The 27,028-nt window shown below is 53.3% G+C and overlaps 12 protein-coding genes across 12 annotated transcripts; 4 read left to right on the top strand and 8 right to left on the bottom strand.

Moving 5' to 3' along the window:
* Window positions 1–11: 11 nt before the first annotated feature.
* On the bottom strand, window positions 12–374 carry PG994_000156 (uncharacterized protein; the record flags this gene model as incomplete). Its single annotated transcript, XM_066851565.1, has 1 exon — window positions 12–374. The coding sequence occupies one exon, from the start codon at window positions 372–374 to the stop codon at window positions 12–14; it is 363 nt and encodes a 120-aa protein (XP_066722197.1).
* Window positions 375–657: 283 nt separating this feature from the next.
* On the bottom strand, window positions 658–1,765 carry PG994_000155 (uncharacterized protein; the record flags this gene model as incomplete). The annotated part of the gene is made up of 2 exons (XM_066851564.1): window positions 658–1,485; window positions 1,565–1,765. The coding sequence occupies 2 exons, from the start codon at window positions 1,763–1,765 to the stop codon at window positions 658–660; spliced, it is 1,029 nt and encodes a 342-aa protein (XP_066722196.1).
* Window positions 1,766–3,852: 2,087 nt separating this feature from the next.
* On the top strand, window positions 3,853–5,049 carry PG994_000154 (uncharacterized protein; the record flags this gene model as incomplete). The annotated part of the gene is made up of 1 exon (XM_066851563.1): window positions 3,853–5,049. One exon carries the CDS (start codon window positions 3,853–3,855, stop codon window positions 5,047–5,049), a length of 1,197 nt encoding a protein of 398 aa, XP_066722195.1.
* An 811-nt stretch (window positions 5,050–5,860) lies between these two features.
* On the bottom strand, window positions 5,861–7,358 carry PG994_000153 (uncharacterized protein; the record flags this gene model as incomplete). Its single annotated transcript, XM_066851562.1, has 2 exons — window positions 5,861–6,782; window positions 6,925–7,358. 2 exons carry the CDS (start codon window positions 7,356–7,358, stop codon window positions 5,861–5,863), a joined length of 1,356 nt encoding a protein of 451 aa, XP_066722194.1.
* An 845-nt stretch (window positions 7,359–8,203) lies between these two features.
* On the bottom strand, window positions 8,204–9,152 carry PG994_000152 (uncharacterized protein; the record flags this gene model as incomplete). The annotated part of the gene is made up of 2 exons (XM_066851561.1): window positions 8,204–8,777; window positions 8,995–9,152. The coding sequence occupies 2 exons, from the start codon at window positions 9,150–9,152 to the stop codon at window positions 8,204–8,206; spliced, it is 732 nt and encodes a 243-aa protein (XP_066722193.1).
* Window positions 9,153–12,477: 3,325 nt separating this feature from the next.
* On the top strand, window positions 12,478–14,124 carry PG994_000151 (uncharacterized protein; the record flags this gene model as incomplete). The annotated part of the gene is made up of 6 exons (XM_066851560.1): window positions 12,478–12,494; window positions 12,549–12,672; window positions 12,777–12,953; window positions 12,999–13,161; window positions 13,271–13,401; window positions 13,756–14,124. 6 exons carry the CDS (start codon window positions 12,478–12,480, stop codon window positions 14,122–14,124), a joined length of 981 nt encoding a protein of 326 aa, XP_066722192.1.
* A 1,105-nt stretch (window positions 14,125–15,229) lies between these two features.
* Window positions 15,230–15,547, bottom strand: PG994_000150 (uncharacterized protein; the record flags this gene model as incomplete). The annotated part of the gene is made up of 1 exon (XM_066851559.1): window positions 15,230–15,547. One exon carries the CDS (start codon window positions 15,545–15,547, stop codon window positions 15,230–15,232), a length of 318 nt encoding a protein of 105 aa, XP_066722191.1.
* Window positions 15,548–16,861: 1,314 nt separating this feature from the next.
* On the bottom strand, window positions 16,862–18,766 carry PG994_000149 (cytochrome P450; the record flags this gene model as incomplete). The annotated part of the gene is made up of 4 exons (XM_066851558.1): window positions 16,862–17,880; window positions 17,953–18,447; window positions 18,506–18,639; window positions 18,747–18,766. 4 exons carry the CDS (start codon window positions 18,764–18,766, stop codon window positions 16,862–16,864), a joined length of 1,668 nt encoding a protein of 555 aa, XP_066722190.1.
* Window positions 18,767–19,308: 542 nt separating this feature from the next.
* PG994_000148 (peptidase family M20/M25/M40) lies at window positions 19,309–21,037 on the top strand (the record flags this gene model as incomplete). The annotated part of the gene is made up of 2 exons (XM_066851557.1): window positions 19,309–19,952; window positions 20,005–21,037. 2 exons carry the CDS (start codon window positions 19,309–19,311, stop codon window positions 21,035–21,037), a joined length of 1,677 nt encoding a protein of 558 aa, XP_066722189.1.
* Window positions 21,038–21,975: 938 nt separating this feature from the next.
* Window positions 21,976–22,263, bottom strand: PG994_000147 (uncharacterized protein; the record flags this gene model as incomplete). Its single annotated transcript, XM_066851556.1, has 1 exon — window positions 21,976–22,263. The coding sequence occupies one exon, from the start codon at window positions 22,261–22,263 to the stop codon at window positions 21,976–21,978; it is 288 nt and encodes a 95-aa protein (XP_066722188.1).
* Window positions 22,264–23,473: 1,210 nt separating this feature from the next.
* Window positions 23,474–24,094, top strand: PG994_000146 (uncharacterized protein; the record flags this gene model as incomplete). Its single annotated transcript, XM_066851555.1, has 1 exon — window positions 23,474–24,094. One exon carries the CDS (start codon window positions 23,474–23,476, stop codon window positions 24,092–24,094), a length of 621 nt encoding a protein of 206 aa, XP_066722187.1.
* Window positions 24,095–25,341: 1,247 nt separating this feature from the next.
* Window positions 25,342–26,034, bottom strand: PG994_000145 (uncharacterized protein; the record flags this gene model as incomplete). The annotated part of the gene is made up of 1 exon (XM_066851554.1): window positions 25,342–26,034. One exon carries the CDS (start codon window positions 26,032–26,034, stop codon window positions 25,342–25,344), a length of 693 nt encoding a protein of 230 aa, XP_066722186.1.
* Window positions 26,035–27,028: the final 994 nt, after the last annotated feature.

The following is a 27,028-nucleotide window of genomic DNA, read 5'->3' as shown; positions in this document are numbered from 1 at the left end:
TGAACTCGCCCTCAGCCAGACGGCGGCGACTGCTTGTTCTCTTCATTACCTCCTTGCTCCTGCGCCACACGTTCCTCTAGCGTCAGATCGCTCCCAGCCTTTCCTATCCTTGTGAACACCAACACGATCAAAGCTGCGACACCGCCCAGTCCGACGCCAAGGAATAGCGAAGTCTTGAAGCTCTCTCGGAGCCCGAACTCCTCCCGACTGGCCGTGGCAAGATCGGCCCAGCCCAGGAAGAAGCTCATACCGACAAAGAGGAGGCCGTTGATGCATCCGCCAGCTAGACCCTGTTGCGTCTTGGCCACGTTGGTAGTTATGAAAATATTACTCACGTTGTACATGATATCGATGCCAATGGTAGCGCTGATCATAGCGGGAAAGATCCACGCCCAGTAGTTGGGTTGTCAGGTGCCAGCGCCAGCAACAGGTTGCAGACGGTAAAACCGGCACATGACAAAGCAAGCAGGGCTGTACCTGGAAGCAAGTGCAGGGTAAACCCCCCAAGCAAAGCAATGGTTACACCACCACCGGCTAGCGGGGCAAACCAAAGCGCAGTCAAGAGCGGGTCAATATGGAGGACCTTTTCAATACTATGAAGTTGTTAGTCGTTGAACTTCGAGGGAAGGGGCCTGATGTTGCCTGGAAGAGGACCCACTAAAAGCTGGCATAAAAGAGATAGATGCCGAATGAACCATATGCTAAGAAAAGAGCCGCGAAGAGGGGACCGATGTCCTTGGTTGAGAAGATGCTGAGCGGGAGGATCGGGTCCTTGGCGACACGCGCTTCGACATATATGAAGGCACCAAGAAGCATTAGCCCTAAGATGAATGGCACGATGATGCCCGGAGACTGCCAGCCCGACTTGGAGCTTTCGGTAACGGCATAGACGGTGAGGATGAGCGCGCTGACGCTGGTGGCACATCCCCACCAGTCCATGGTCAGGTTCCCCCTCTCCGGCGGGGCCTCGTCGACTGGCACGCAGAACCAAGAGATGACGGACAGCACCGCCATGGCGATGGAGGCGATCCAGAAGAACCAGCCCCAGTACAGGAAGCGGGCGCTGACACCGGCCAGCAGGATGCCGATGAAGAAGCCGAAGGGGGCGCACCCGCCGTACAGGCTGAAGACGGTGTTCTTGCGCGGGCCCGGGCGGTATATGTTGCCCATCAGGTTGATGCCAGCCGGCAAGAAGGCGGAGGCGCCCAGCCCCTGAAGGGCCCGGATCACGACGAGCATGACGTAGTTGGCGCTGAAGCCGCCCACGAGCGCCCAGAAGAACAGCCAGACTAGGCCGCCCATGTAGACGACGCGTCCGCCGTACAGGTCGGCCAGGCGGCCCACGGGCAGTAGGAAGGCGCCTGCGACCAGGCTGAAGACGTTGGACGGCCAGGTCCAGGCGCCCGCCGAGGGCGCCGTAGAGGAGAAGCGCTCTTGGTTTTGGAGGGTGGGCAGGAGCACGTTGAAGCCGCTGATCAGGAATTCCTGTTTTTCCGACGTCAGTAAAGACAGCACAGCACGCAAGTACGCGACCGATATTCGGGTCGAAGGATCAGACGCTTACGGCGAGGAGGTTGGAGCCGAAGATGGAAAAGAGGAAGCCGATCTCCTGCAGCCCGCTCTTGAAGCAGGCGGGGCGCTGCCTTCCGAGCTTCTCGAGATCATCAGACGGCTCTATGCTGCTGGTCTCGGCCGTCGGGACGGAACGCTCAACGTCCTTTTCTTCGCCTTGGGCCGGCGGCGCAGACGGAGGCGCAGCGGCCATGGCTTGAACTACTGTTGTTCAGATTGAAGGGGAGGACGAATAGGGAGGAGAGGTCCGAGGCAGAGCGAGGGAAACCGTCAACAAACGCCGTGCAAGCTGGGCGTGCGTGTGCGCTTGCTTATTCGTGTGCTATTTTGGTTGCGCGTCGTGTGGTATATGCTGGTCTCAACTTCTGTTTATAGATATTTGTCAATGCTATCAAGAGTTGGGACAAGTCACAATAGCCAAGCGTATTAAGTTCTTCTATGGGGGCCCATAGATATAGCAGGTTCATCGTGTCGCCTCATACTTCCGTCCTGCACTCTATTTGCCTAACTGAGCTGGAAGCGAACAAGACCCTTCCTACTGGGTTGTTTCCTGTTTGACAATGTGTCAAATCCACCTGGGGCCTGCCCAGCCAAGCCAGCCGAGAGAGGGCAGCTGCAGCACTACTGCATGTACGGTTACCGATAAGCTTTTATTTTCCTTCTTATTTGCTAGTGAGTATTTCCTGTCCCCTGCGTGGGAATGGAGGGCTCTCAAAAGAAGTCAATGGGGGGATGTGGAACGGGCATGTCGAAACGATATTCGAAGAACGATCCCCAGGGTGCTGCCGGAATAGGCAGCCAAGCTGCAGACCCAGTGACGCCCAGTGAAGTGCCGTGGGGCTAACCTTAGGCCTGGATCGAGCCAAGGGGTTCTGAAGGGGCTTCTACAAGTCCAGCTTAGCGCCGGTGGACACACGAACACCAACTTGCAAAGTTGCAAACCCCTTCTGGCCACTCTCCACCAGAAAACCGCCGTTTGTTACTTGGTTCGGTTTCATCCTCGTTACATGGGCTTATTAAGAAATTCATTCTCCAGCAAAGGTGCATTTTTTGATGTGACATAATCCGATGGAATATGAGCAATCGGATTTGGTATTTGGTCCGCGAGGGAAACAAACGTACAATCGTGTTTTATGCTTCGGTGCTGACGAATGTGTGAATGTTGCCGACTGCGGCAATTGGCAACTATGAATGGTGGGGGCCCATATTATATTTACATTTACAATTTTAGAGTTTGTCTTGTGCTGCAGCTGCGCCTGGGATTTTGTTCAGCCTGGCCTTGGCCACTGATTGATGGAAGGAAGTGCTGTTTTAGGTGAAGGAAAGAACCGCCCATTTCACAGCAGCAAGAACCGGTCCGTGACTTGCCCGTCTCATCTCGTCTCGTCTCGTCTCGTCTCTTCCCGTCTCTTCTCTTCCTCGCCCATCCCATCGGAGTTAGTAGCTAAGGCACTAGTCATGATCAACGGCAGAAAATCCATGTTTTTACTAATTTGACAGATCGATGTGCCTCAAGACGGATCTGCCATCCTCCCCCTCCTACCCTTGTCTTGTCGGTCTTATCGCATGATGATGATGTTGATGTGATACCGCATAATTCCAGCCTCGAAAGACAAGCCATTTCCAACCCACCAACAGGACGACGCAAAGGCCAAACGAAACGCTGCTGCCCATTGACGGACCCGCTCTCGGCAGCGCCAGAATAGAGCTGCAGATCTTCGTTGCAGAGATCCCTTCCGCCACGATACCTACCCTCTCTCTGTATTCGTATACGGCTTTCTGGCATGTGTGGCGGATATGTAACTTCCCGGCTCAATATCTTCGCATTGCTGCTTTCTGCTACAAGAGGATGACCTGGAGGCAGGCCAACCCAACGACTCTTCAGCGTTGTTCTCTTCTCCCCTCGGTTCATTGATTGACTGAGACATTCTTTATTCGCTTCTTGTTGTTGTTGTTGTTGTTGTTGTTATTCTGAGAACAATTTCGTTTTTACAAGTCCGTATCTCATTCATTTCTCACGCTACCGGTTGGCAAGTAATGAGTGTTCGTTCCTCGTCTAGAGTATTTTCTTGTCAATTCTACATTCATTCGGTATCCTCTACCCTATCGAGGCAGGTTCTGTTCCAGATTTTTTTCCTATTCTTATTGGGCGGACTGTCGTGTCAAGGACATTGACGACGAGCGGCATCACGAGATAGACCACTATACGCCAGTGAAGACTCGTATCATTTGTATCCAAGGGAACGACGAGGAGGACGGCCAAGACGAATATAGCGCGTTATGAACGCCTCCCAGTCGATTCGGGCATCATATCGCGCCTCCTACTATGCTCCTCCGCCGCCCCAGCGCCAGATTTCCAAAGCAGGCAAGGCCCGCAACCCACCAAGGCCTCTAAGCGCTGTATCACGAAAAGGCTCCATCAAGTCCAACCGAACGGAGCCCGTGGAGATCATAGATTGGGAAGGCTACAAGGCACAGAAGGATGAGCTCGAGACGGTGCACGAGGTGACCGAAGTCGAGAGCCTCGGCGAAGACCCGCCAAACTTCTTAGACCAGGCATTCCGCATGTTCAGCATCTATCCGGTCCGGGATCTCAACTGGGTCGTCGCCGTCGTCTTCGTCGTGGGTTCTGTTGTCTTCACCATCGGTGCCGTCTTCCAGCTTTTGCCGGCTGCCGACCCGACCCTCCCAATGTTCCCCAACCAGCTCGAGCTGGCCGTGCCGCTATGCACCCTTCTCGGTGCCGCCATGTTCCTCGTCGCGGGTGTCTTCTCACTCATCGCATCTTTCAACATCGACCGGGGCGAATTCAAGATCCATCTCCGTGACCCGAAATACTACCAGCGCAAGTACAAGGACATGGGCCTGGACCATGGCGTCCGCGACGAGAACGGCGATGTCGAGAAGCTGAGCGGTAACAAGCTGGAGAGAATCGGCACCAATGCGAGTGTTAGTTCGACCAACTCTTGGAACAGCGGCGAGAAGATATACCGCCCAGCCCTCATGGGCGACAGCCATTGGGTTTGGTGGCCGGCCTCCGGAGCCTTCGGGAAGACCTTCCGCACGCTGCCTTTTCAGCTTGGCCTATTGCAGTTTGTCGGTGGTGCCATCCTCTCCATTAGCGTGGCACCCGGATTCCCGGGCGTCTTGTCCCCGCAAGACCCTCTCGCCCCCGTCATCTTTGTCTTTACGCCTCTTGTCGTCGGCAGTTCGTTCTTCATCATCGCCAATGCCATCCTGATCATCTCGACCCAGGATCATTGGTACAAGCCCGCATTCACCTCCGCCCCCTGGCAGAGTGCCTTCTGGAGTTTTCTCGGGGCTTTGGGCTTCTTCGGCTCGGGCTTCTTCCTCTTCCTCAGCGACCCGGTGAACAGCGCATGGTCCAACTTATTGGGTTCCATGGCGTTCCTGATCGGCGCCATCATTCAATGGTATGATCTTATGGCATTCCACCCTGATGAATGGGCCGCTTAATGATAGCTACGCCTCTCTTTTCCTAATAGAAAGCGTTTGCGGTTGAGTGGTAGAATGCCATTTATATAGGCACTGGGTGTCTATCTGGATTTGAGCAATTGGTATCCTTACTTTTCCCTCCTTCTCCAATAATATCAAATAGCAAGCAGGCAGGCCACTAGCAATAAGAATCACGGCTTCACGACCCCATAAGACGAATCAGCTTGTGTACCTATACATGTTACGCAGGACACTGCCGAGGTCTGTCATGGAAATGGCGCTGCGCACAGTAGCAAGTTACCCTTCCCAAACCTTTTCAAATAATGAAAAAAAGTCAACTCATTATTCAGGAATTCGCGAGCCTTGGCATATTTGAGTTACTTTTGACAAATCAGTGACTATGTTGCTTTCGCTAGTAAGGTTTTCCTTACGCACGTCTGCTCCTCGTAGCGTAGACCACATTCACTTGGCAGGGGGTTCGGCCGAGACTCGGTGCCAAGTCCAATGTCGTTACAGCACATTTACACCCCTCTACCATGTTTAAGAGTTGGATGAGGAAACAAGAGACCCATAACACTGTCAAATTTGATTTCTGTCAACGCTATATTATGCCAAGAGCGAAGAGATGCAGAAGGAGAGTAAGAAAACAGAAAGCAAAAACCAAAAAGCAGGGGGGATGTCTTCTCCACCGCTTCCAGCATGCTCATAAGATGCACGGATCTTCGGCCCTCGGTTCCGTCGGGTCCAATTGAAACAGACACAGACGAGGCCACCTCTGGACGTATGTACCTCGTCACCCCTCCCCTCAACCCCTAAATGTAACCACAGCACGTCACATGGTCCAAAGACGTCTGCACAAGCCCCGGATCTTATCGCGCCGACGCTCGCGGCCCAGCACGACGTGCTCGCGGGGGTAGAAGAACTCATGTCGGGCCTGCACGCCGTCGCCCGCGGCAACGCGGGTCCATCGCCGGCGCGGATACCGCTCCAGTCGCTGGAAAGGTATGGACGGCACACCACTGCTGCTGCTGCCGCCGCCACTTCCGGCTAAATTCTCAGAGGTAGTGACGTTAGCTGTAGCATGGCCGACATCCCTCGCAAACCCTTCGGCAGGTGATGTTGATGCAGATGCAGGTGCCGAAAATGTCGAATATCTCGCGATCCTCGTAAACGCCCCTGATGCAGGTCGCCACACAGGCTTGGAGGGGATGGAGATACAATCACTCCTTCGGTTCTCAATAATAGCAGCAGCCACGGCCGCACCGTCATCGCCTGCGGACGAGGTAGCTGCAGTAGCGTCGTCCGGAGGATAACTCGATGGCGGGAGAAGGAACTGGTAAGGCCGCATCGCGTCCACGTCCGCGCTGAGCTCGGGCAGCTGCAGGACGAGGCAGCGCGCCAAGCGGCCGCGCACGGCCGAGAGGGCCCAGCGCTCGCGGACGTCGCACCAGGCGCGGTCGGCGTCGGCGAGATCGAGGCGGACGACGACGGCGCGCAAGGCCGCGAAGCGGACCAGGTTCGACAGGGCGCCGCACAGCTCGGCCCAGTAGTGCGGCGCGGGCGGGCGGCGGCCGATGAACTCGTTGGCGCAGTGCCGGTGCAGCTGCTCGTAGGGCACCGTCAGCGACAGGCGCGCCGACCGCCAGAGCCGCGTGTTGGGCGAGGGCGCCGCGACGAGCAGGCTGTGGGCCAGGGGCAGCGATGTCATGACCAACGTGGTGGACGCGTAGAGCGTGGGCAGCGCTTCGTCGTACCTGGTGGGGGCTTGCCGTGGTAAGTCTCTTACATGCAATGCAACCAACCATCATCTGATGGTGGTGGGCCTGGGCCATGGTGGCAAGTATAAGGGAGAAATGAGACAACATTTAGACGAAGTAGTGGATTGCCCATACTTACATCCTCCTACACATTAGCAGGCTCGGCAGGAACAGCGTGCCTGGCTTCTTGCCCTTCTCCCTACTAACCAGCATCGCCTCTTCGCACTTCCAGTGCTCGTACCAGCTGGATGACATCCGCCGTGCCCAGACCGGGTCTTCAACAAGCGAGCGAGGCCGGCGCGCTTGTTGCTTATGCCACAGCTTCTCGAACTCGTCATTCCGGCTGTCTTGCTCGCCGGCGGTCATACTGCAGGGAAAGTGCGTCACATGACCGCTTCCCTCCTCGAGCTCGAAGACGTGTTGCTGCGTGCCCGAGACATCCCACATGGCGAGGTATACCATGTCCCTGATTTCCCTGGGGAGCCTGCCAAAGAATGCAGACTGGCGCTGGAGGTCTGCGTTCATTGTAAAATCACTTCCCGGCGAGATGAAACCGGGGGAGGGTGGGAACATGGTGGTCGAATTCCGTGGGTCTGAGCAGATCACAGCAACACGGTCGTCCGTCGAGTTGGTAGAAAAGATTGCCAGTGGACTGGTTTCGGGTGTTGGGCGGCGGCCTTATAAGGAGCTCTGTCTTGGACGCAGGTAGGAGGGTGAAACATGGCAGATGGGAACCCCCGTCCTATACCATTGCTAATACCGTGACCTCTAGCAGGGAGGGCCGGCAGATCAAGCGCAAGCGCTGCCTGCATGTGAGTAATATTCTTGTCGCGTTTATTGCTCAGAGAAGGGCCGAAGTAGCCTCCAAGTAAGGTTGAATGGGGGTAGGGCTAACGGTATCTAGATACAACTGGCCCAGACATCGCTGATCTATGATGCGATGCGACCGTACACTGCATGCTTCTGCCTACTCGGGCAAGTATCGAACGAGAAAGCCTGGCGGAAGGGCCAGGGGTTTGAAGCAAACGCAGCTCATGGTACCAATGGTGTGGGCGACCATGGCAACACAGCGTATCAGACTTCTCTGCCTCTATGCTGCCAAGAGTTAGCCGCGCTCCCCCGTGGAGCATGCGGAAGTGCAGCCAACCCGAACGCGGTCACGAAGTGGACGTGAATGCATTATAGGTCGAATTGAGTATGGCTCCTGTTGCCAGCCAAGCACTTTGATTGACACTGTGTAAGCGTTGGTGTAGTAGCCTTATTTCAGCAGATTCCCACTTGTAATGCTACCAGCCGGAGAAAAAGCGATTGCTTCTCCCCCTCTGATCTGAACCACCCAAATATGCGTGTAGCAAACGCAGACAAGCGAGAATCAAGCATTCGCAGTGTGGAGATTAAGCAACGCATTCCATGTACGCCTAGGCATCGTGATACGGATTGAGGATGTATCCCATTGTGTCAGAGGTTACCCAACAAGCTGCCTCGGTCCCCTCTGCAACTTTCCAGGTCAGACACTCTACCATTCGTGGGATGAAGTTCCAATAACGTATTGGTGGACGTCTCCGGATGTGAATTGTGAAGCTGTCCATATCGAGATTCTCGTGTTGTTCGTTCTCACCTGGAAACAATGCTGGTAGTTCCATAATGTATTCGTTCAGGACTTTGACCTTGCCAAAGCTCTGCGAAATGCCCTTTTCAGGGACCTTTCGCCAGCCTTGCCGATCAAGAACGTCCAGTGATATCCTGAGGTCGCGAAATGTGAGTTTGGCCAAAGACTTCTGCAAGGCTTCTAACTGTGTAGCAGGCAGCTGTGTCCCGCTTTCGTGATTGTATGAACGATATTCAGCATATGGTAATACCAGGCTGACATCTAGCGAGCGAATGCAGCCTATGAAGGGAGACGGTGCCGCGACGAAGAAGTGATAAGCCGATGACATGTCGTTGAACAGAAACGTATGTGACTCGAAGATAGATTCCATGATCTCGGGATACCTTTCGACAGGTCAGACAATGCTTCCGGAGAATGGAACATTTTGAGTGTATATCATACATCCGCTTGCATACGAGCATCATTGGCTGAAACATTGTGCGCTCCGAATAAGAAGGGTAAGACTCCAACCATTCCTCGCACCTCTAGTGGCGGTGGCCCCATGAAGAGGCCAGCCTTCTCTGCCACAGCTGCAGCTGCATGTCTCTCGTCATCACTGACGACTGGGACGCAAACGCCATGTCCATTGCTGTTTGTATGGCATCGTCTTCGTCGTCGTTAGGGTGCTTGACGCATTTGAATCGTCTGAGACGCCCATCAGCGAGTAACAGATGGTACTGCCGGTTGTGGTCCTCCCAGATCAAGGTGTAGACTGCCATATTGCAAGTGAGCATAAGATCGAACATAACAGAGTACAACGAAGAATAACTCACTCATCCTACGGATTTCGACTGGCAGCTTTCGAAGAAAAGAGCTACCCTTCTGCTCAGCCGTCGGCGCCACATCTTCTGTTGCCTGCCTCTCGTCGGCCTGGTGTAAATTGTACGTGAACTTGGTCGAATCTAAGCGGTAGGAACCGTGCCGCCGCTAGCGCGTTAGACACAGCACAGTTCCGATACTCGACTTGATTCGTGGCGACATTTAGCTAGGCTTAGTCGTGGAGTGAAATAGGAAATTGGAGGAGAGGCATGACTGTCGGACCGAGCTCAGCAAGCCCGGTGAGGGGATTGCAATCTGAAGTAATTCCATCAGGGCATGGTAGCAAACAAACAAAGATCTGGAGGACGCTGCCTGCAGCCAAGACGAAGGATTTGGTGAGGAAGTTCCCCCAAGCGACTTGTCCTGCTGGCAATCTTGACTTTGTTTGTGCGGCATCTCGCTTCCAGTGCGCACCCCCAATCCTATCCTGCAACCTGCCGGTCTTGACGACAAAGTCCTTCCGCTTGACCAGCGTCGCGGATGCACATACTGACACCTGAAACAGTAGCGAATGCAATCATCGCTTCTCCGGAAAGATAAAGACTGACGAGTTGAGTGGACGACTGTTCTGGGCCATTGGCCTACGTAGTGTGGTGATGGCGAACGTAACCTCGATCAATTGTTGTCGATTGGGCACAGTGCGTCTGGCCCTCAGGGCCGTCCATAGCCCCTCTGTCCCAGCCAGGCGGTATCCAATCCGACATCGTTGCGGCGTTCTCAGTTGGTTGCAATATGAACAGGGGGGGTTTGTCGGATGGAGACTTGTTGTTTGTCACTTTTCGGGCCTGAGCTCTCTGGCTCTCGCTTTCGCTCTCTCTCTCTGTCTTGCCCAACAATGCTGGATCGGCTCGCCGGAGTGAGGATAGAAGCGTCACAGGCTGAGAGGGGTTGAGAGTATCGGCTGAGACAACTAGCGAGCGACCATGACATGTACTCTCTTCTTATCACTTGGATGTGATGAAGTGCCCTGGATGATTTTTCAACCCACGTAATTGGTCAGGCAGCTGGGTGTGGGAGTGTAGGTTAGGCTGGGCTCTGCAGCAGTTTGGCACTGCAGGAATGCGTCAAGTCCACCGGTGCCGAGTTGTTGGTTCTGTTGGCGCAATTGGCCATGACATCCACCGGCACATTCTCCATGCTACTCGATGTTGCAGTCACGGCGCTTGCACTACCTAACATGATAGGTTACTCCCCTATAATAAAATGATTGATCGTTAATTTATTGCGTCTGCAGCGGTATGGTAAATGGCGGGGTCAAGCCCGGGCACTGCTATGTCAGTCTCACCTACCCCACCCTTAACTTCAATGCCCCAAGAACGTCCCTTTCTCATTAGCGTTCAGACAAAAGATTGTCCACAACCATCAACTTCAAGCTCAACAACATCTCAGACGACCGCATTTAAGACCTTAGCTTGAGCGTGTTTGAAAATCGTGGTCTAACAGGTTTCTTGAACCAACTCCTTTTGCTTGCACGCACTCTTACCACTGTTCCATTTACAATATAATGCTGCCTGCCCACAGGACAGCTGCCAATGGTTATGTTTGTGCCCTTGCTTGATAAGTATTCTTTTTTCGGAGGATGAAGATGCCAATGCCAATCGAACCGCACAGCAGGTCTCGTTGATGACTGATGGATACGCTGTGCCCGCCGCGAGCAACTGCATCTCTAGCCAGCGGCCCTTACTTGGCAGCGTTCTCAATGCCAGGAGCATATCGGGAAGATACGGTACAGTGGCTGCACCAGCTCAGTTGCTGGTCAGGCTCTTGTGCCCTGGTATATTCGCAGGTCTTCTTGCCCAACAATAACTTCGGACGTCAAGCCGCTCATCGGGCCTGCTTCACATGAACGCCGACAGTTCATGGAGCAGAATACAGGGACACCGACTCTCCTTGCCCAGCCTCCCCTTCGAGTCATGATTTCCCCCGGTAAACACCTTCCTCAAACGCGTAGCTGGCAGTGTGCCGTCACCGAAATCAGGAGACGAGGCAAACTTCGCATCCGACGCGGCTTCGTTTGAGGCTGGGCATGCCAATAAGGTATCAGGGGCGAAGTCAGGTCGCGAGCAGCGTCCTTGTCGCCGAAATACCAAGTTTGGTTCCCAGGTTTGGTCTTGATTATCTTTTTGATACGTGAGTAGTGAGAAATGGCAAGGTGGCCCTTCAGATCAGAAAGTAGCGGTTGCGCAATATTTCAGGCAGTCCGATGGTGGGGGGATGATCGAGTCATTTAAAGTCACAATGATACCATCCTGGGCCAGACTGGTCGCGAGAATACTAATGTATTTGCCATTATATTTTCTCCGAGAGCTTTCAGACGGTATCAATCGGCTCTAACGCCCTATATAGCGGTATGGGGTATATGTCTGGCTTCGGCGGCGGTGAGACCGCGTGTGGCACCTCAGGGGGGCAATATCCGTATTGCAGCCGCCAACGAGACGAGGCTTCTCTTCCTCGCATGTGCCATCATCTCATGTCACGAGGTAGCTTCGGTGAAGGCCTTGCTTTCAGGCGGATGATTGCGTACGTTTTCATCAGCTCGTATGACGCATCTAGGTGCAAGACTACCAGAAGAGATCCTACGGAGAGGGATCATCAATGAGTCGTCCCTTCGGCGGTAGGTTTAGGAGTATTCCGTCTTCTTCCCCCTCTCTCCACAGCCTCATTTCCATCTCCTAATGAATTAGCCCTCGGCTTTCCATATTGTTTCGCGTTTGTTCCTCCTGATACAATTACGTTGGAGTAAATAGGACCATTCGTGTTCGCTCGACTTAACTTTATCGGAGCAAAACCGGCAAAGACTCTCTAAACGCCCAGAATCTGACATCCTTTTAAGCTTCCGGTTTTGTTAAGTCTAACTAGGGACAATGCATATTCCAGCCCAGTCTGGAACTTTGCACAATCGGCTCATGATAGGAGTATGGATGATCGAGTAGACAGCCAATCATTAGGCGGAAAGCGCGTCCGAAGAGTCTACCAAACACGACAGAATACATGTACTAACCCCTTCGCAGCTCTCGCTTCCAGGTCTTGATCGAGGTAGCGGTGTTTCTGCATGTTCCACGTGCCCATTTCTATGAGATGAGTACAGCTCGCTGCTCTCATCTGACAATCTGGCCATCACTTGCCTCAAATTGGAGTCGTCCACTTCTCCACGCACCAGCCGCGATCCCCATCATTGTAATCTTCATGATGTGATCTTTATGGCAACCTCCCTCACCCAATGCAATGTCATCAGCCCCAATGTACGATGGTGGACCCGGAAGGGGTTAGAAAGCGTCCGAGGATAAAGGTACCAGGACGCTGATAACCATCTGGATCGTTACTGGTATTGCCTTCATATTCACCACTGGCAGGCTTTACGTGAGAGGCTTTGTGCAGCGCAGGCTTCGGAGCGACGACTACCTCACCATTTTCTCCATGGTAAGTTCCTTCCAATTGCGAGGGGGTATATAGATCATCGTGGTCATGCCCACCCTCCCTCCAGCTGGCTTACCTAGGCCAGAAACACAGCTAAACCGGCATAGATCAACAGCATCGCGGCGTGTGGACTCGCCACCAAAGCCGTCTCCCGTGGGCTTGGGCGACATCTAAACTCCTTGTCGCCCGAAGACCAATCCGCTGCTGCCGCCTGGACATTCGCTGCCTTCTTTCCCGGCCTGTTGTCCTTCGCGGTGCCCAAACTGGCCGTCATTTCGCTGCTGGTTCGTCTCCTGCTGCCGAGCCGGCTTCACTTCTGGTTCTTATAGTTCATGGGAGTAGCTGTGCAGTTGGCCCAATTCGGCACGATGGGTTTCCTCATCGGGGATCTCGCCGAAAAGTGCGAGATGTTCGACCCCGTTCAGACGCAGAAGCCGAGGGGGATGTGCGTCCCTATGCAGATACAAGTCAGGTACTTCCTCTTTGGTGGATGTATGTCCTTCCTCGATTCTCTTTCCACCTGTCTTCCAAACTTCAGTCGATCGCGGGGGGGGGGGGGGTTGTCGAATGCGCTCGCATCAGTGGTACTAACTTGACGCAGCAATCTCTGCGTTTGCCGACTTCTACCTCGCCGCGTATCCTGCGATTGTTCTTTATCACCTGCAGATGCCACCTGCAGATGCCTGGGAAGAAGAAATTCGCACTCTCGGTCGCTCTGGGCTGTGGTATTGTGTAAGCAAGAATGGCGCAGTCACTTTACCGCGAACGAACGAGCCCGCTTAGGTTCGGACCGTCACTAATTTTACGACACATCAGGGTCGGGCGCAGTTGCCACGTACAAGACCACCCACATCCCTCTCCTCCTTGACCCCGATTTTACCTGTACGTATATTGCGAGCCAACCTACCTCGCGGTCTCTTCCTTTCTCTTATATATACCGATGAGAAGGGAAGCTAATAGGGAGACGGTTATCCATCAGATGCCAATGCCGAATTGCAGTTATGGACACTGTGAGCAACCAGAATCTTTGCGAACCTCACCCGCTGAAGAAATTATGTTCTGATAATTTTCTTGACTGCTTTCTAGCTTCGAAGGGGGCATCATCGTGATCGCGTAGTCAATCCCTATACTACATCCCTTGATAGACAAGCTCTTCGGCGCAAGGATCATGGGCCGCTCGCGAGCCTACATGACGAAATACATCGCCGTGTTCAGCGATCGGCGAAAGATCGCCACTGTCGTTCGGCGCCAGATACGGGACAACCAAGCCACAACGACGACGATGACTTCACGCTCACGAATTTGCCGGAGGAACTCTCGCAAGTGCATAGAATGGACTCCGGGATAGACGGTATGGCCTACAACCACCCCTGTCATGGAACTGCCGAGGGTTACCATATTCGAGGTGACCCGCGGCCTGGTGTCATTGTCGAGAACCCCGCCCCGAAAGAGTGAAGTTGTGGCGGTGGATGATGATGCGTTACGCATCACAGCGTAAGATGAACCTTCATAGGGTTTACATCTGCTTCTTATCCAGCCATTCCCATCATCGTTACCTATCTTGTCATATCCAGACGATCTTACCAAGCATATAAACTAATTCACTATTCAATCCAGACCCAGAAAAAGGCGCGGGATCTCGCGTCAAGCGTGTGATTGTCGCCGAGGTCACAGAAGAAGGTGACAACGATAACGATGGCGGCCCCCTCTGCCATAAACTGGCCCGTCCCAGCCGCAACAATACATGCCACCCACCCCTATTGCGAAAGTGGCTTCTTGAAACCTCTCGCTTTTTCAACCAGATCAAGTAAAGGTCACGAGACTCGTCCCAAACTGTACAGTTTCATATCCTCGTATTAATCAAAGAAGAAGTCCGTTCATTGGAAGACGCAGGAACCTCTAGATACAGCGAGGTCTTGCGTTTGGCGCAGTTCAAACCCCAGCATTCCAACAATGGGGATTCTGAACTTTTGGCTGCGCATCCGATTCCATAGCATATATGTTGCGTAATGCAATTATGCCGGGAAGAGCTCTAGTGTATGTCAGAACGAGGTAGGCCTATGTTGGTTTCACCTCACCGAGAGTAAGGCAGCTACTCCAGGTGTCCCTGGAAGGAATTCAAAAGAGGACGCGGTTGAAAGTGTGGCAAAAATCGAACCGAGATACGGTGAATCTCAAACAAGAACTCTCTACAATGAGAATTGAGAGAGCTACTAGGCGAATTCGAGAAGTTTTCCGCAAAGCGGCATCACGCAACAGCTCTTCTATCTCGGTCGGATATCACAAAGTCCATATCGATGGAAATTTGAACAATGAAAGACGAATGATGATTTGGAGGTAAAATCAATTTATGAATTGATAGGATAGGCAGTTTAGTAACTGTCGGCATGTCGTGTGCGGCCTTCGTTGTTCTTGGTCATGCTCTCAACCTGTATGTGCCTTCCATAAACTACTACATACAGTCTGAATCCCATGCATGTCGAGCGGGCACGACTAATCATAATCCTCTAGGGTTCCTCGGGACGGTTTCATGGCTCCTTGTTACTCTCTCCTTGGTCCTTCAGACTGCCAGGCTTCCAGGTTGGTGAAGGGCTTGCTTCTTCGGGGCTTGCTCGTTGGGTCCCGACGGCATCCCCTCTTCGGCATTCAGAGGGCACGCGGCGGCGGCGACGGGGCAGTCGGAACCCAGGTCGTCATTGAACAGGATCTTGCTTCTGGCCCCCTCGCAGAGGCCGGGGCGGAAGTCAATGTCGAAAGGGGGGCAAGCCTTGGTGCAAGTGTGTCCGGGCCACTGGTGCTGCTTGGGGTCTCGGGACTCGTCGAGAACGGTGCAGCCACACCCGGTATAGAAGATTACGGGGATACGGCAGGTAACCATCTCGCCCGCGTTCCTCTTGTTTGCTTGGCTTTGGGTAAGGTATGAGTAGGAATAAAAGAAGGAGAGAAAGAAAGTTAAGAAGCGTGTGGGTGTATCTATCGTTGGTGGACTTGTGGTTGTTCTCGTGTGTTCAGGTGCCTGGGTCCCTTGACTTGGAAGACAAAGGTATAGGGTAACCCCCCGCAGCAGTCGTTGAGGAGACCAGACACAGGCCTTTTATATTCCAAGGGATATCGAAGGTTTGTCGGATGCGAGAGGATATGATGTTGCGGCGTGCGTGTTGCTGGACTTTTCGTGAACAAGGTCTTTGTGGGAAAGTTGCGCCGGGCAACAAGGGGTACGGAGGTGGACAAGGCCTCTTGATGAAAGACAATCAAGACATGGGACTTGTTCGGAACAGAATGGGAAGAAGGATGGGAATAATTAGAACAAAGAGCGCAGCGCACCGGGAACCGTGCTATTGATGAGATGCACGAATAATTCCTCTCTTTCCTCTCCCTCTTCAAGTCGGCGCGGCCTTGCGTGTGTTGACGACGGACTAGATGTGACTTGGTATGGATCACCATCCGCCGGCTGCTGGTGTTGCTGGGCGCACTTTTCAAGAGGAAGTCAAGGTCAACGGGGAAAAAGCCATCTGAGCCATGGGGTAAAGCCAAGATGACTTTACTGGATACGAAGGTTGAGAGGTTTAATGGTAGCTTTGAAGCATCTTGAACTTGGGTATTTGGATTGTTAGGGCAGCTTGCGTCCCAGGAAATTTGCTCGCCCTTTGGCTCACTCAGGCGGCACATTGCAATTTGGTCGGAGTGACTCGGGTGAGGTGACTGTGAGCCTCAACCAAATCCGCCATTCTGGTTATTACACGCACAAATGTATTCTTGAGTAAGGCAGTTGCGGGTTTTGATTCTCGACATTATGCAGCAGCTCTTCCTCTTAAGGTAGCCCAGGCTTTGGTTCGGGGAAGGAGCTGTAAGTCACTTTGGCTTTTGAAGACCCTTCAGGCCGAAAAGCGGGGGTACGCAGGACTAGCTTCGAAGTATTAGAAGTAGGTATGTACTAAGGCAAGCTATTATTAGCATGTTAACATATAAAAATGTATGTTCAATTCAATTGGATTTTGTTCTTTTTACAGGCATTCTAGCAAAGCAGGTAGACGTTTTCTATCACTACTTACAGAGTAACAGATACCCAGTTCAACCACGTGGGGGGCATCGGCAGTAACCTTGCAACCTTATTAGATCGGAGGCGCTTTGAGACTGCGGGGTCTTCTAGCCGGTAGGTCTTGGCTGCTAAGTGAGCGTTACAACACATAATCTAGGCACGGCGCCGGAACACGAGATATGGACCGTCATGGTCGGCCGTGGAAATATCGAACAGCCGATACTCGCCAGCCCTGCGTCTGGCGTCATCTTTCATTCCTGCGTGTCCCTCACCGACCCTACCCAGCTCCCCAGGCGCCTTTTCGAAGTCGAAGCACCACAAGGTCTTTGCCAACGTCAGGCTGATCTTAAGGTAAGCCATGCCCTTTCCGAGGCAGCTCGCCTCGCCGAGAGAAAAAGGGGCAAAGGCCTTTCGCATCGTCGCGCGACCCGCTTCCTGCTCCTTCTCTCCGCTCGCATCCTCGCCCTCCTCCGGTGCAAGCCATCGTTCGGGCTTGAAACTGAAGGCGTCGGAGAAGTAGGCCTCGTTGTGCATCAGGCAGTACAGGTTCACACCCACAGTGATGCCGGCGGGTATCACGCGCCCGTCGACGACCAAGGGCTCTGTGGAAGAAGCATGTTGCTCGCGCCAGAAGGTTCCGAGGAAGGGCGGCGACAGGCGCATGGACTCGTCGATCATAGCACGCAAGTATTTGCACTCAGAAAGTTGTGGCCCACTCTGTATATCGCTGCCTAAGGAGAATCTTGTCCGAATCTCGGTAGCGAGTTTACGGTAAGAGTCGGGATTGTGTGACAAGTAGAAGAAAACGGCACTCAGTGCAGCTTTCAAGGTAGTCCCACCTAGTAAGGGGAACGTAAGTGAAAAGGCGGCCATTAATGACCAAGAAGTTCCAGAGCCCATGCAGGTAACGTTGCATGAAGACCTAGGAAAGGGGAATAACGCACCGGCCGGTAGAATGAAGACAGCTTCCGCCCATAATTCACTTTGGCCAAGGCCCTCTTCCTCACTGTATGTGCTGTCTGCGCATATGGAATAGAAATCATGCCTGGCGTCTCGCGGAAGCTTCATACGAGCTGCGATTATCCTCTCTATCACTGACGAAAAGACGGCACCATTTCTCTGGTTGAGCCGACGAAGAAGTGGCCAAGTGGTTGAGAGGGCCGGCCAGGTCACTTTCAAGAGTCAGAAGGCGCCATTTTCTGTGCTCAGGATGACCCCCAGGAAGGATGGGCGGCGTCACTTACTGAAAAGACTGACAAGGAAGTTCATGGAGAGCATGGCGCGGGGGAAGACGCGGTTGGTAGTCTCGGTCTGTGTATGCAATGGCTGCCCAAAGGCGAGCTCTCCAGCAACGTCTGCAGTCAGACACTCGCACATCGGCGTCATATTGACAGGCTCTCCACCAGAACCGACCAGCTGGTTGAGAAAGGTCTCGATTTCGCCGATCATGGTGGGTTCGAAGATACGCAATGAGCGCTCGGAAAGCATCCGCCCATAGACTTTGCGCTTCTGTCGATGGCGCTCCTTGTCCAAGGAGCCGAATATGTTATGCTGGGGATTGAACTGTGAGTGCCGGTAGATCTGTGCCTTGTTGGTTGAGGGATTCAGATAGAAATCTGGGACAATTGTCAATACTGCCAGCCCCAACCTCTCGCAAGGTTTCCAATGGAAATTCTCACCATTGTATGCTGCCACTGTGTTGAATACCAAGCGATTGGGTGCTGGCCTGAACACCGGACCTGTTCAAGCCAAGCTGCTAAGTATTGATGCATCTAAGGAGAATGCGAAGGACCTTACCATATTTGCGATGCCCATCATATGTGGCGAGATGCAGTCTCTTCTTCACGGCATGGTATCCTCCATATGCATCAATGAACTTGGCGAGGAAAGGTCCTGGGTAGTTCCTAAGGGGGTGAGACGCAAGTTGGTAACTGAGCACAAGTAGCACCTGGAAGGAGCACGCTACGGGTTAGCCAAGCGCAGACCAGGGTATGGTGGAGTACTCCGCACCAGTGAGAATAATGTGCCAACGACGAACAGGGCTTCTGTGAACGCCATCTTAATGGATGACTGGGGGGAATATTGGCGATTCGTGTATGATAGAGTCATGCCTCTTTTGATTTCGGCACAACTAGCTGACATACTTACCATGTATTGGGAGACGTGCATCAGAGGTACCCAGGCTGGCAAGCGGCAGGCGACACCAGGCGACACGCTGCAGGCTGCAGCCTGATGGCCGTGGGGTACGCGGTACGGGGGCGGCTGGATGATTCTTTGAATTACTTACTTAACTAATATATATGTCACACCATACTTGATATAAATACCACTGGACCTTGAAATGCAGCAATCATGGAGGGTTTCTTTCGGTTTCGGCTTCAGCAGATCGGGGTGGTTGCGACCTGCCACATTGAGCCTAGGTGCGGGGCCTGCCCCTGGTTCCGAATGCTTGTAGGTAATGATACGATGATGCGATACGGAACCGATAACGGCATGGAGGAGATAGAGTGATAGTTATATCATGGCCACTGTTCTCATCCATTCTTCCCCTTTAACATTTTCCGAGAAGCCATAATATATGTCTTGCATTGGTGGTAAAGATGGCAACTTACGAGAAGCTACCCCTGGTGCAGCCTTCTGCCCAGGATCCTCGCGTCACTACCTCTAAGCGCCTTCGGGTGCCCCTCTTGGCCATCTTGTCGCTATCAGTACTTGCTCTGCTATGGACTCATAGAGTCTTTGGTCTCTACCGGGAGTGCGAGAAGCCGCATACGTTACCTCTTTCTGCACAATGTCCTCAGGTGGACCCGCTGCTGCCAAAGCGCAAGACTGGCGCCTTGACCCAGATGGAGGAATACTTGGACTCATCTGCCTTTCGCAATGAGACCATCTCTCGCCTGTCAGGCGCTGTCCAGATCCCAACTCAGTCGTATGATGGCATGGGTCCGATCGGCGAGGATCCGCGTTGGGATACGATGTATGACCTGTCTGCCTACTTCGAGAAGACGTTCCCCTTGGTGCACAAGACGTTGAAGCTCGACAAGATCAACACCCATGGGCTTCTATATACCTGGCAAGGCTCAAACAAGAGCCTGAAGCCACTTGTCCTCATGGCACACCAGGATGTGGTTCCAGTTGCCGAAGCTACCATTGGACAGTGGACCTACCCACCGTTCAGTGGTTACTACGAACGGCGAGTCGATCTGGGGTCGTGGTTCCAGCGACTGCAAGAACCTTCTCGTTGGTACACTTGAAGCTGTGGAGCTACTTGTAAAGGCCGGTTTCGTTCCCCAAAGGACATTGGTGCTGTCCTTCGGTTTCGATGAGGAGACCCTGGGGGGTGAAGGTGCTGGCCACCTCGCCGCTGAGCTCCTGGAACGATATGGCAAGGATGGAGCTGCAATGATCGTCGATGAAGGCGCAGGCCTCACCACGGCGTTTGGGACCACATTTGCGACACCTGCGGTGGGTGAGAAGGGTGCTATCGATGTCGAGGTCACCGTACGGATGCCTGGTGGTCACTCGTCAATCCCCCCTGCTCACACCGGTATCGGTGTCATGGCCGAGTTCATTGCCTTGATCGAAGCCAACCTATACGAACCCCATTTCCACTCCGAGAATCCCTTCCTTGGCTTGCTCCAATGCGGTGCTGCACACGGTCCGGAGTTCCCGCCCGAATGGAAGAAATTGCTTGGTTCTGGCACCACCATCAGCACCAAGAATAAAGACAAGCTCGCCAGGGAGGTTGCAAAGTTCAGTGATGAGTTCAAGTACCTTTTCACGACCTCGGTGGCTGTGGACATAATCAACGGGGGCGTGAAATCGAATGCGTTGCCCGAACGGACGACAGCTCTCATCAACCACCGCGTCAATGTCGGCGACAGCCCATTTGACGTGCAGGCTAAGATTGCCAAGCTGGCTTCTTCCGTCACGGAGAAGTACAATCTCACGCTCCATGCCTTTGATGATCAAGCCGAAACGCCTTCATCAATGACTCTGAAGTCTTCAAGACCTCTGAAGCCGGCGCCTGTAACCCCGACTGAGGTGGGCTCCTTGACACCGTATGCTGTTCTGTCTGGCACAACCCGGGCTTTATACAACAAGGACATCATCATGGCACCCGGATTAAGTACTGGTAATACAGATACCCTTTTCTACTGGGACCTAACCAAACACATATTCCGATACCAAGCCGGTTGGGACCCCAAGCAGGAAGGTCTCGGTGGCATCCACACAGTTGACGAGCATATCAGTGTGCTTGCTCATACCAACACCGTCAAATGGATTAGTACACTTGTACGTAACATGGATGAAGCTGGCCTTCCTTGAGCCAGACGTGCTTTTGGCATTGTTACTATTACGTAGTCGGAATATAGCGATTCGTTGGCTCCGCGAAGCCTACTATAAAGCATTACTATCTCAGAGTCGGATTGGCATTTATCCTTGACACGCCTTGCCATTAACTTCGCGATTTCATGACTGGACCGGAGGATCTACCCACTGTTGTGCCGACCAGTGTAATAGTAGCGAAGTCGTCCTATTTGGGTGATTAGAAATACCCAGAGCCGTATTGTTGCCTTTATTGGCAACCCATGGCTGTGTCATACTCGGCAACCATGTAGGCTAGCCAAGATGACAATTCGGAAGAACTCCCTTGCAACTACCTCCGAACCACCCGTGGGCAAGGGCCGATGCACCTATACTGTACAGCAGTTTCAAGTACAACGGCGGTTTCTGGCCCAAAAAGATCATCGCTCTCGTGGGGAACCTGATCTCACACACCTGTAAGCCCTCCGTACTCTTTCTTTCTTCCTTGCTGCCTCTCGGCTTCTTGCATCTCCGAAACCTAACGGCGTGGCAGATCATAACTTCGGCGGACACTTTGCCGCCCTAGACAACCCGCCCGCTCTGATCGACGACATCAGAAAGATCGGTGACTACTGGGGTAAAAAGTAGAACATCGTGTTTGCAGGAATGCTTCGAACAAAGAAGCAGTTATCGATGCACAAACATTTTACATTGAACCTAGCAATGGAGTCGATGCATGGTGCAATTTGTATTAGAATCGATGACTCCTAACTCCTCTTATTACACCCATGAATATACATGGAAATACTGCGAAGATAGGAAATCTTCTAGGCAACGCCAGACGTCTTTACAAAGAGAATAATATACAGCCTGTCAAAGCCGTGCTCAGGTATTTGCCAAAGACCCATCCAAATGCACAGCAAAACAGTACATATAGCTTTGAGATGGGATGTACTGCTTTATTCGTGAGAGAGGTCGACGCTCCTGCACATGTTTGCGCACTTGGTCTTGTCGCCGCCCAGCGGGACGACACAGCGGATCACCGACGCGGACTCGTCCATGCAGGAGCACTCGAGCGGGTCGCACGTCTCGGTCCCGTTGGCGTTCAAGACGGACGGGATGACGACGACGTCGCCTCCCGGTAGCGATACCGATCCCCCCTTGGCGGCGGCGGGGAGTGCAGCGGCGAGGCTGGAGAGCAGCAGGGCTGACGCCAGAGCCTTGGTGGAGATGGAAATAAGCTGCATGTTTTTGGTTTTTGGGGAATAGTTCGTTGACTTTAGTGATGATGGTGATGGCGATGATGACGGTAGTTATGTGGGATAATGCTTTTATGTATGTGAGCGAGTGCGTTGGTATAGCTGGGTATTGAGCGAGCGAGGCTGTTGGAACTTCAAAGGAAAGTGAGTGCGTTGCTTTGAGATGAGAAAGATATGCTGGAATGTTGCTTTACTCGTCAGGAAGGGATAATTATCCTTAGATAAATATATATCGAATTCGGTCGTGACGAGATGGGCACATCCCCATAACATCGTGATCCTCAGGGGGCCGGTCAGATGCGCAGCAATTAATCTATCACGCTTCCACCAGGTAGTATCAATGCAGGTATCCAGGGCGCACCGCGAGTTATTACTAGAGGCTGTGTAAATCGGTGACATGGATCATAGCAGTTGTATAAGCCTTGCCCCCTTCCGTACGTGCGAGTCAGTTTGGCCTATATTAAGCATGCACGTCAGGGGTTCCCCAAACTAACACTAGCCCCCCGTCTTGCCCTCGGTTGTAGTTGGTCAGTGCATGCATTTCCTTGTCAGGATAAAGCTAGTCTTAGTTCCAACTATAGAGATCTATACTAATAGGCTCTATTTAGTGGCGCATATATGCCCCAAGATGTCAGCTTTGCTTGGCATTCTGGGCTCCACACCCAGGGGAAGAAACTACCAAGACAATGATGCGATGAACGGACCAGCCTAGATGATTGGTTTTGTGGCTAGGATCTAGCGGGCTCCTTGGTGGGCGGGCCGAGAATGGTCCCTCCTGATCTTTGCGTAACTACATTCCATGCGAATTCCGGGGAGGCTCTTGTCAGGGCAAGAGACAAGCCTTTGACAAAAACTTCAGGTTGCGTATGTTCTTGAAAAGCGAATTCTGGGCCGGCTCACTATTCTAATGGATCAAATAATATAGTCGGGTTTTCCGGCCAGATGCTTTGAAAGCGGGATGCAGAAGCCGGGTGGCCTGTTGGCTCTCGTTGGCACTACATGCGTTGTCGTCTGTTTAAAGTCTCTGGTTTAGGTAATACACGCGTTCTGTATAGATGGAACCGGCGGGATGGTCCGGAATAGATTAATGACTTTGCTGGGGGGTGGGGGACGCCGCGCTAGGGACGCCGCCGGTTTGAAATCCCGGACGTCACTCCACATTCCCAACCACCGCCAACGCATCCTCGATACCGTCATCATGACGAGTCTTCCGGTCCTCTCAGACACGCCGCTATGCCACCCAAACTGCTGTCTCAACTTATCAACCCGTCTCTTGGAGACGCTCAAGCACCTGTTTCGGAACGACAGCAGCCGAAGAAAAGAGCCGCCCTCGGGCCTCGTCCTCTCCGTGGGCTGTGGCAGCGGCCTCCTGGCGAGCCTACTGCACTCCTATCTGACGGCACCACAAGAGGACGATGACCCAATGACGACAATGCGCGTAGAGGGGGCCGAGGTCGCGACCGCCGCCCCCACCACCATGATGTCCTACCTCCCCGAAGACCGCACCAACACGGTCGCGGGCACCTGGGCCCTGTGCCGCCGGGCCGAGGACGCCGCGGCGCTGATGTTCGTGTACCCGCGGAGCGTCGACCTGGTCCAGCGCTACGTCGACGCCTTGTTCGGGCGCGGCAGGAAGGTGCGCACGGTTGTCTGGCTGGGGCCCCAGGCCGACTGGGAGGTCTTTCGGCCGGCGCTTGAGGGGCGGCAGCATGAATCATCGTCGTCGGAGGTGCGGCTCACGATCCGAGAGGGGTCCGACTGTGGCATCGGGGCGTACGAGATGATGGCAGTCCTGCAGGTCGCAAAGCCGACTTTGTGATTGCTTCCTCGATCCTGGGCAGTGAGATACTTCTCACCTTCGAAGTTTCTGGAAAGTTACAGATGACAAGGTCAGCGGGACAGCGAAGCCGGAGATGGAGATGGCAATGGAGTGATCTTGCGGTCTTAGCATACATTCCCCCCCAAGTCGCAATTGTGGCCAGGACCGAGGGACCACTACTGGGAAATAAAGAATTGCGACCAAGCCCAAACCGTGGGGTAGTCAAACGAATCCGTGCGACTGGACGTCAAGATGATGATACTTTGGTAGTCGTCGAGAAGGTGGTTGAACTCGGCCACGATTGCGTTGCCGAACAAGTCAGTTTTGGTATGAGACTCAAGATATACATCCGATTGCTCGAGAAGTAAGACAGAGTCCCAACTTTTGGTGACGGATGGTGCTGATCTGACGATATTCCGTACATCCTGGATTGACGACTCCATTCCACGGGGTGCTATGCGAAACTAGGGCTTCTCAGCAAGCTCGGCAACAGCTTCGGCAGCGAAGGTCTTGCCATGTCCAGGCGGTCTGTGAAATGAGATAACAGATTGGGATGGGATACGCGAAGAAGTGCTTCGGGAACCTAGTAGGGCGATGGACCGCAGTATCTCCTTTTTTGCTATCATCCAGGACGAGGTGGCCAAATGCCTCCTTGCTCCAAACAACTTGCCGTATATGGTCCATGTAAATCCGGCGCCACCTGTGGACACCGAGGTCGAAATCAGAGACTGTGGGAGGAGCCAATGATAATTCGGCTGATAGTAGTTTCGCATCGGCCGGGATTTATGTGGACGAAACAGCAGATATCTCGACCCCATCGGAAGATGCAAGGCTGGGGGGTTCGGCATCTCGTTCAAGCTCCGAATGCAGAGGGATATCTACCATAAGGCGTTCGCTTTTCTAGCTTGACGCACGTTCCGTTAGCAAGTTTCGACTGGATGAGAAGGGTAGACAGATTACAACACACTCACAAGTTCATCCCCAGAATCAGCATCGACGCCAGTGTACGAGGCTTGCTCTGCTGCTACCTGCCCACCAGTTGTCCGGCCTGTTAGCCGACCCTTTGCTCATTTCGTGAATGGTATCTCATTAAGCCTAAATATAATTATAAAGCCCTAAATTAAAAGCTAGAGCATTGTAAACCTGATTATTACTGTCCTCTCGGCACTGTGAGTCGAAAGTGCCTCCCGTCCACTCGCTCTTCCCTCAAGCGTGTAGGTAAATGTAATATACACTATTTAGTTCAGTCACGAGTATAATTTACCTCTCTTATTACTGACGGGAATCAAGCCCACGAAACCAGTGCTGTTGTCCAAATTCGCACGAGGATGGTGACCGCCGCCATGGAGCCCAATACCATCTTCGCGGCTGCTACTCTTCTGTATTTCCCCTACCAGGCCCGGGACACGCACCAAACAGTCGGTGCCGCTGTCGCCAAGGTTGTCGCTCGTGAGCTTGTGTATGTCATCCCGCCACTCGGCGCCGAGCCGGAACAGCACGAAGCCATCCAGCGTGGCGGCCCACCGACGGCCCCAGAAGAGAAGAGCCCATACCTGAGGCAAAACGGTCAGGAGGGCCCAGACCACCAGTGTAACCGCCACAACTTGGTAAGGTACTCTACCAGTCACCAAGTCGTTGGCCGGGTCTAGTCCGTAGAGTCCGCCTTCTGACGTCCAGCTGCCCGGCCCCGGCCCCATCATAGCCGCCGCGGTGACTCCAAAGATCTTGTACATGGCCAGCGTCATCTGCTCCGGGGTGATAAGAGGCAACTGCAGTTGTGCATAATTTCTGGTACTATTCACCGTATAAGAAGCCAAGTTCAGGGCCATGCTCGCTCCCATCCACGGATTGCAGGTCTTGGACACGCTGCTGTTGCACTTGGACGCCGCCTCGTTGTGCAGCGCGAGACCTGTCAGTGCAGCGTAGACTATCGCTTGCATAGCCTCCACCCCTTGCCAGTCGAGCACCTGGTCGTTGGTGTTCCCCCGACTTGGCGTTTGGGAACTGGCCAGCGTTGGAAGTCCTTGAATGTGATGGTGTCGGCAGAGACCTTGGCAACCTCAACGTCAGATACTACAGCGCATTGAACTGCATACCCAGATACGTCGCATTATCGACACAGTATATGGAACGTTCGACCAGTGGGTGAGATGCCATGGCTTCCGAGTGGCTTCCTGCCCCAAGGTTACGTCGTAGGAGTTTGTGGCCTTGCCATAGGACGGTTTCGACGTGGCCATGGATCGGCAAGGGCCACAAATCAGTGTCCGCATACTGGGAAATACCGAAGGAGCTATTGTAGTCCCTAGCCACGAAGTACTTATACGACACGCCAGAGGAATGTCCAATGTCGCGGTATATACCAGATAGGCCTTGGCCTACCTCGGCTAGCTCAGGTCGCTGAGCGTAGCCCGTTGAATTGTATGGGTATCCTGTTTCATTGACCCCAGGCATCTCCGAGGTCCAATCATCGGGCGTATTGAATTTGAAAAACCGTAAATCGCGGTCGAAGGGGACATTGGCGGACAGGAAACGTTGGTCAAAAGTCCCCAGGCACTACCGAACGCTCTCTCGGTCACTTCCGGCCCAGAAAAGAAGGATATGGTTTGGTTTATGGGGCTACCAGCATTCTTCAGCTGCCTCTGGTAGATATCCTGGATGTAATCTTCGTAGTACATGCTGCTGACGTTGGAGCTGCCTTCGGGTGAGTAGAAGACGGTCTCGCCAAAGGGGGTCATCGGATTGCCTTGGCGCCAGGCCTTGTCGACCTCCTCGGGCAAGTTGCCCCAGGATCTCAGGTTTAAAGTGGTCCGGTTGGCGCCGGCAACCTCCACCAGCCGTGTACTAGGACTCAGCGCCTACCCTTGGTCAATCGACAGACCTAGTAAGGGGGACGGCGGCATAGAAGAGGAAACTGGTAGCAGCCAGGTAGAACCA

Source organism: Apiospora phragmitis (genome assembly GCF_038363925.1).
Source record: "Apiospora phragmitis strain CBS 135458 chromosome Unknown utg000001l:1.0-2902119.0:1.0-2906034.0, whole genome shotgun sequence".
NCBI lineage: Eukaryota > Fungi > Ascomycota > Sordariomycetes > Amphisphaeriales > Apiosporaceae > Apiospora > Apiospora phragmitis.
The sequence above is the reverse complement of the archived record's forward strand: the minus strand, read 5'-3'. Positions and strand labels throughout refer to the sequence as shown.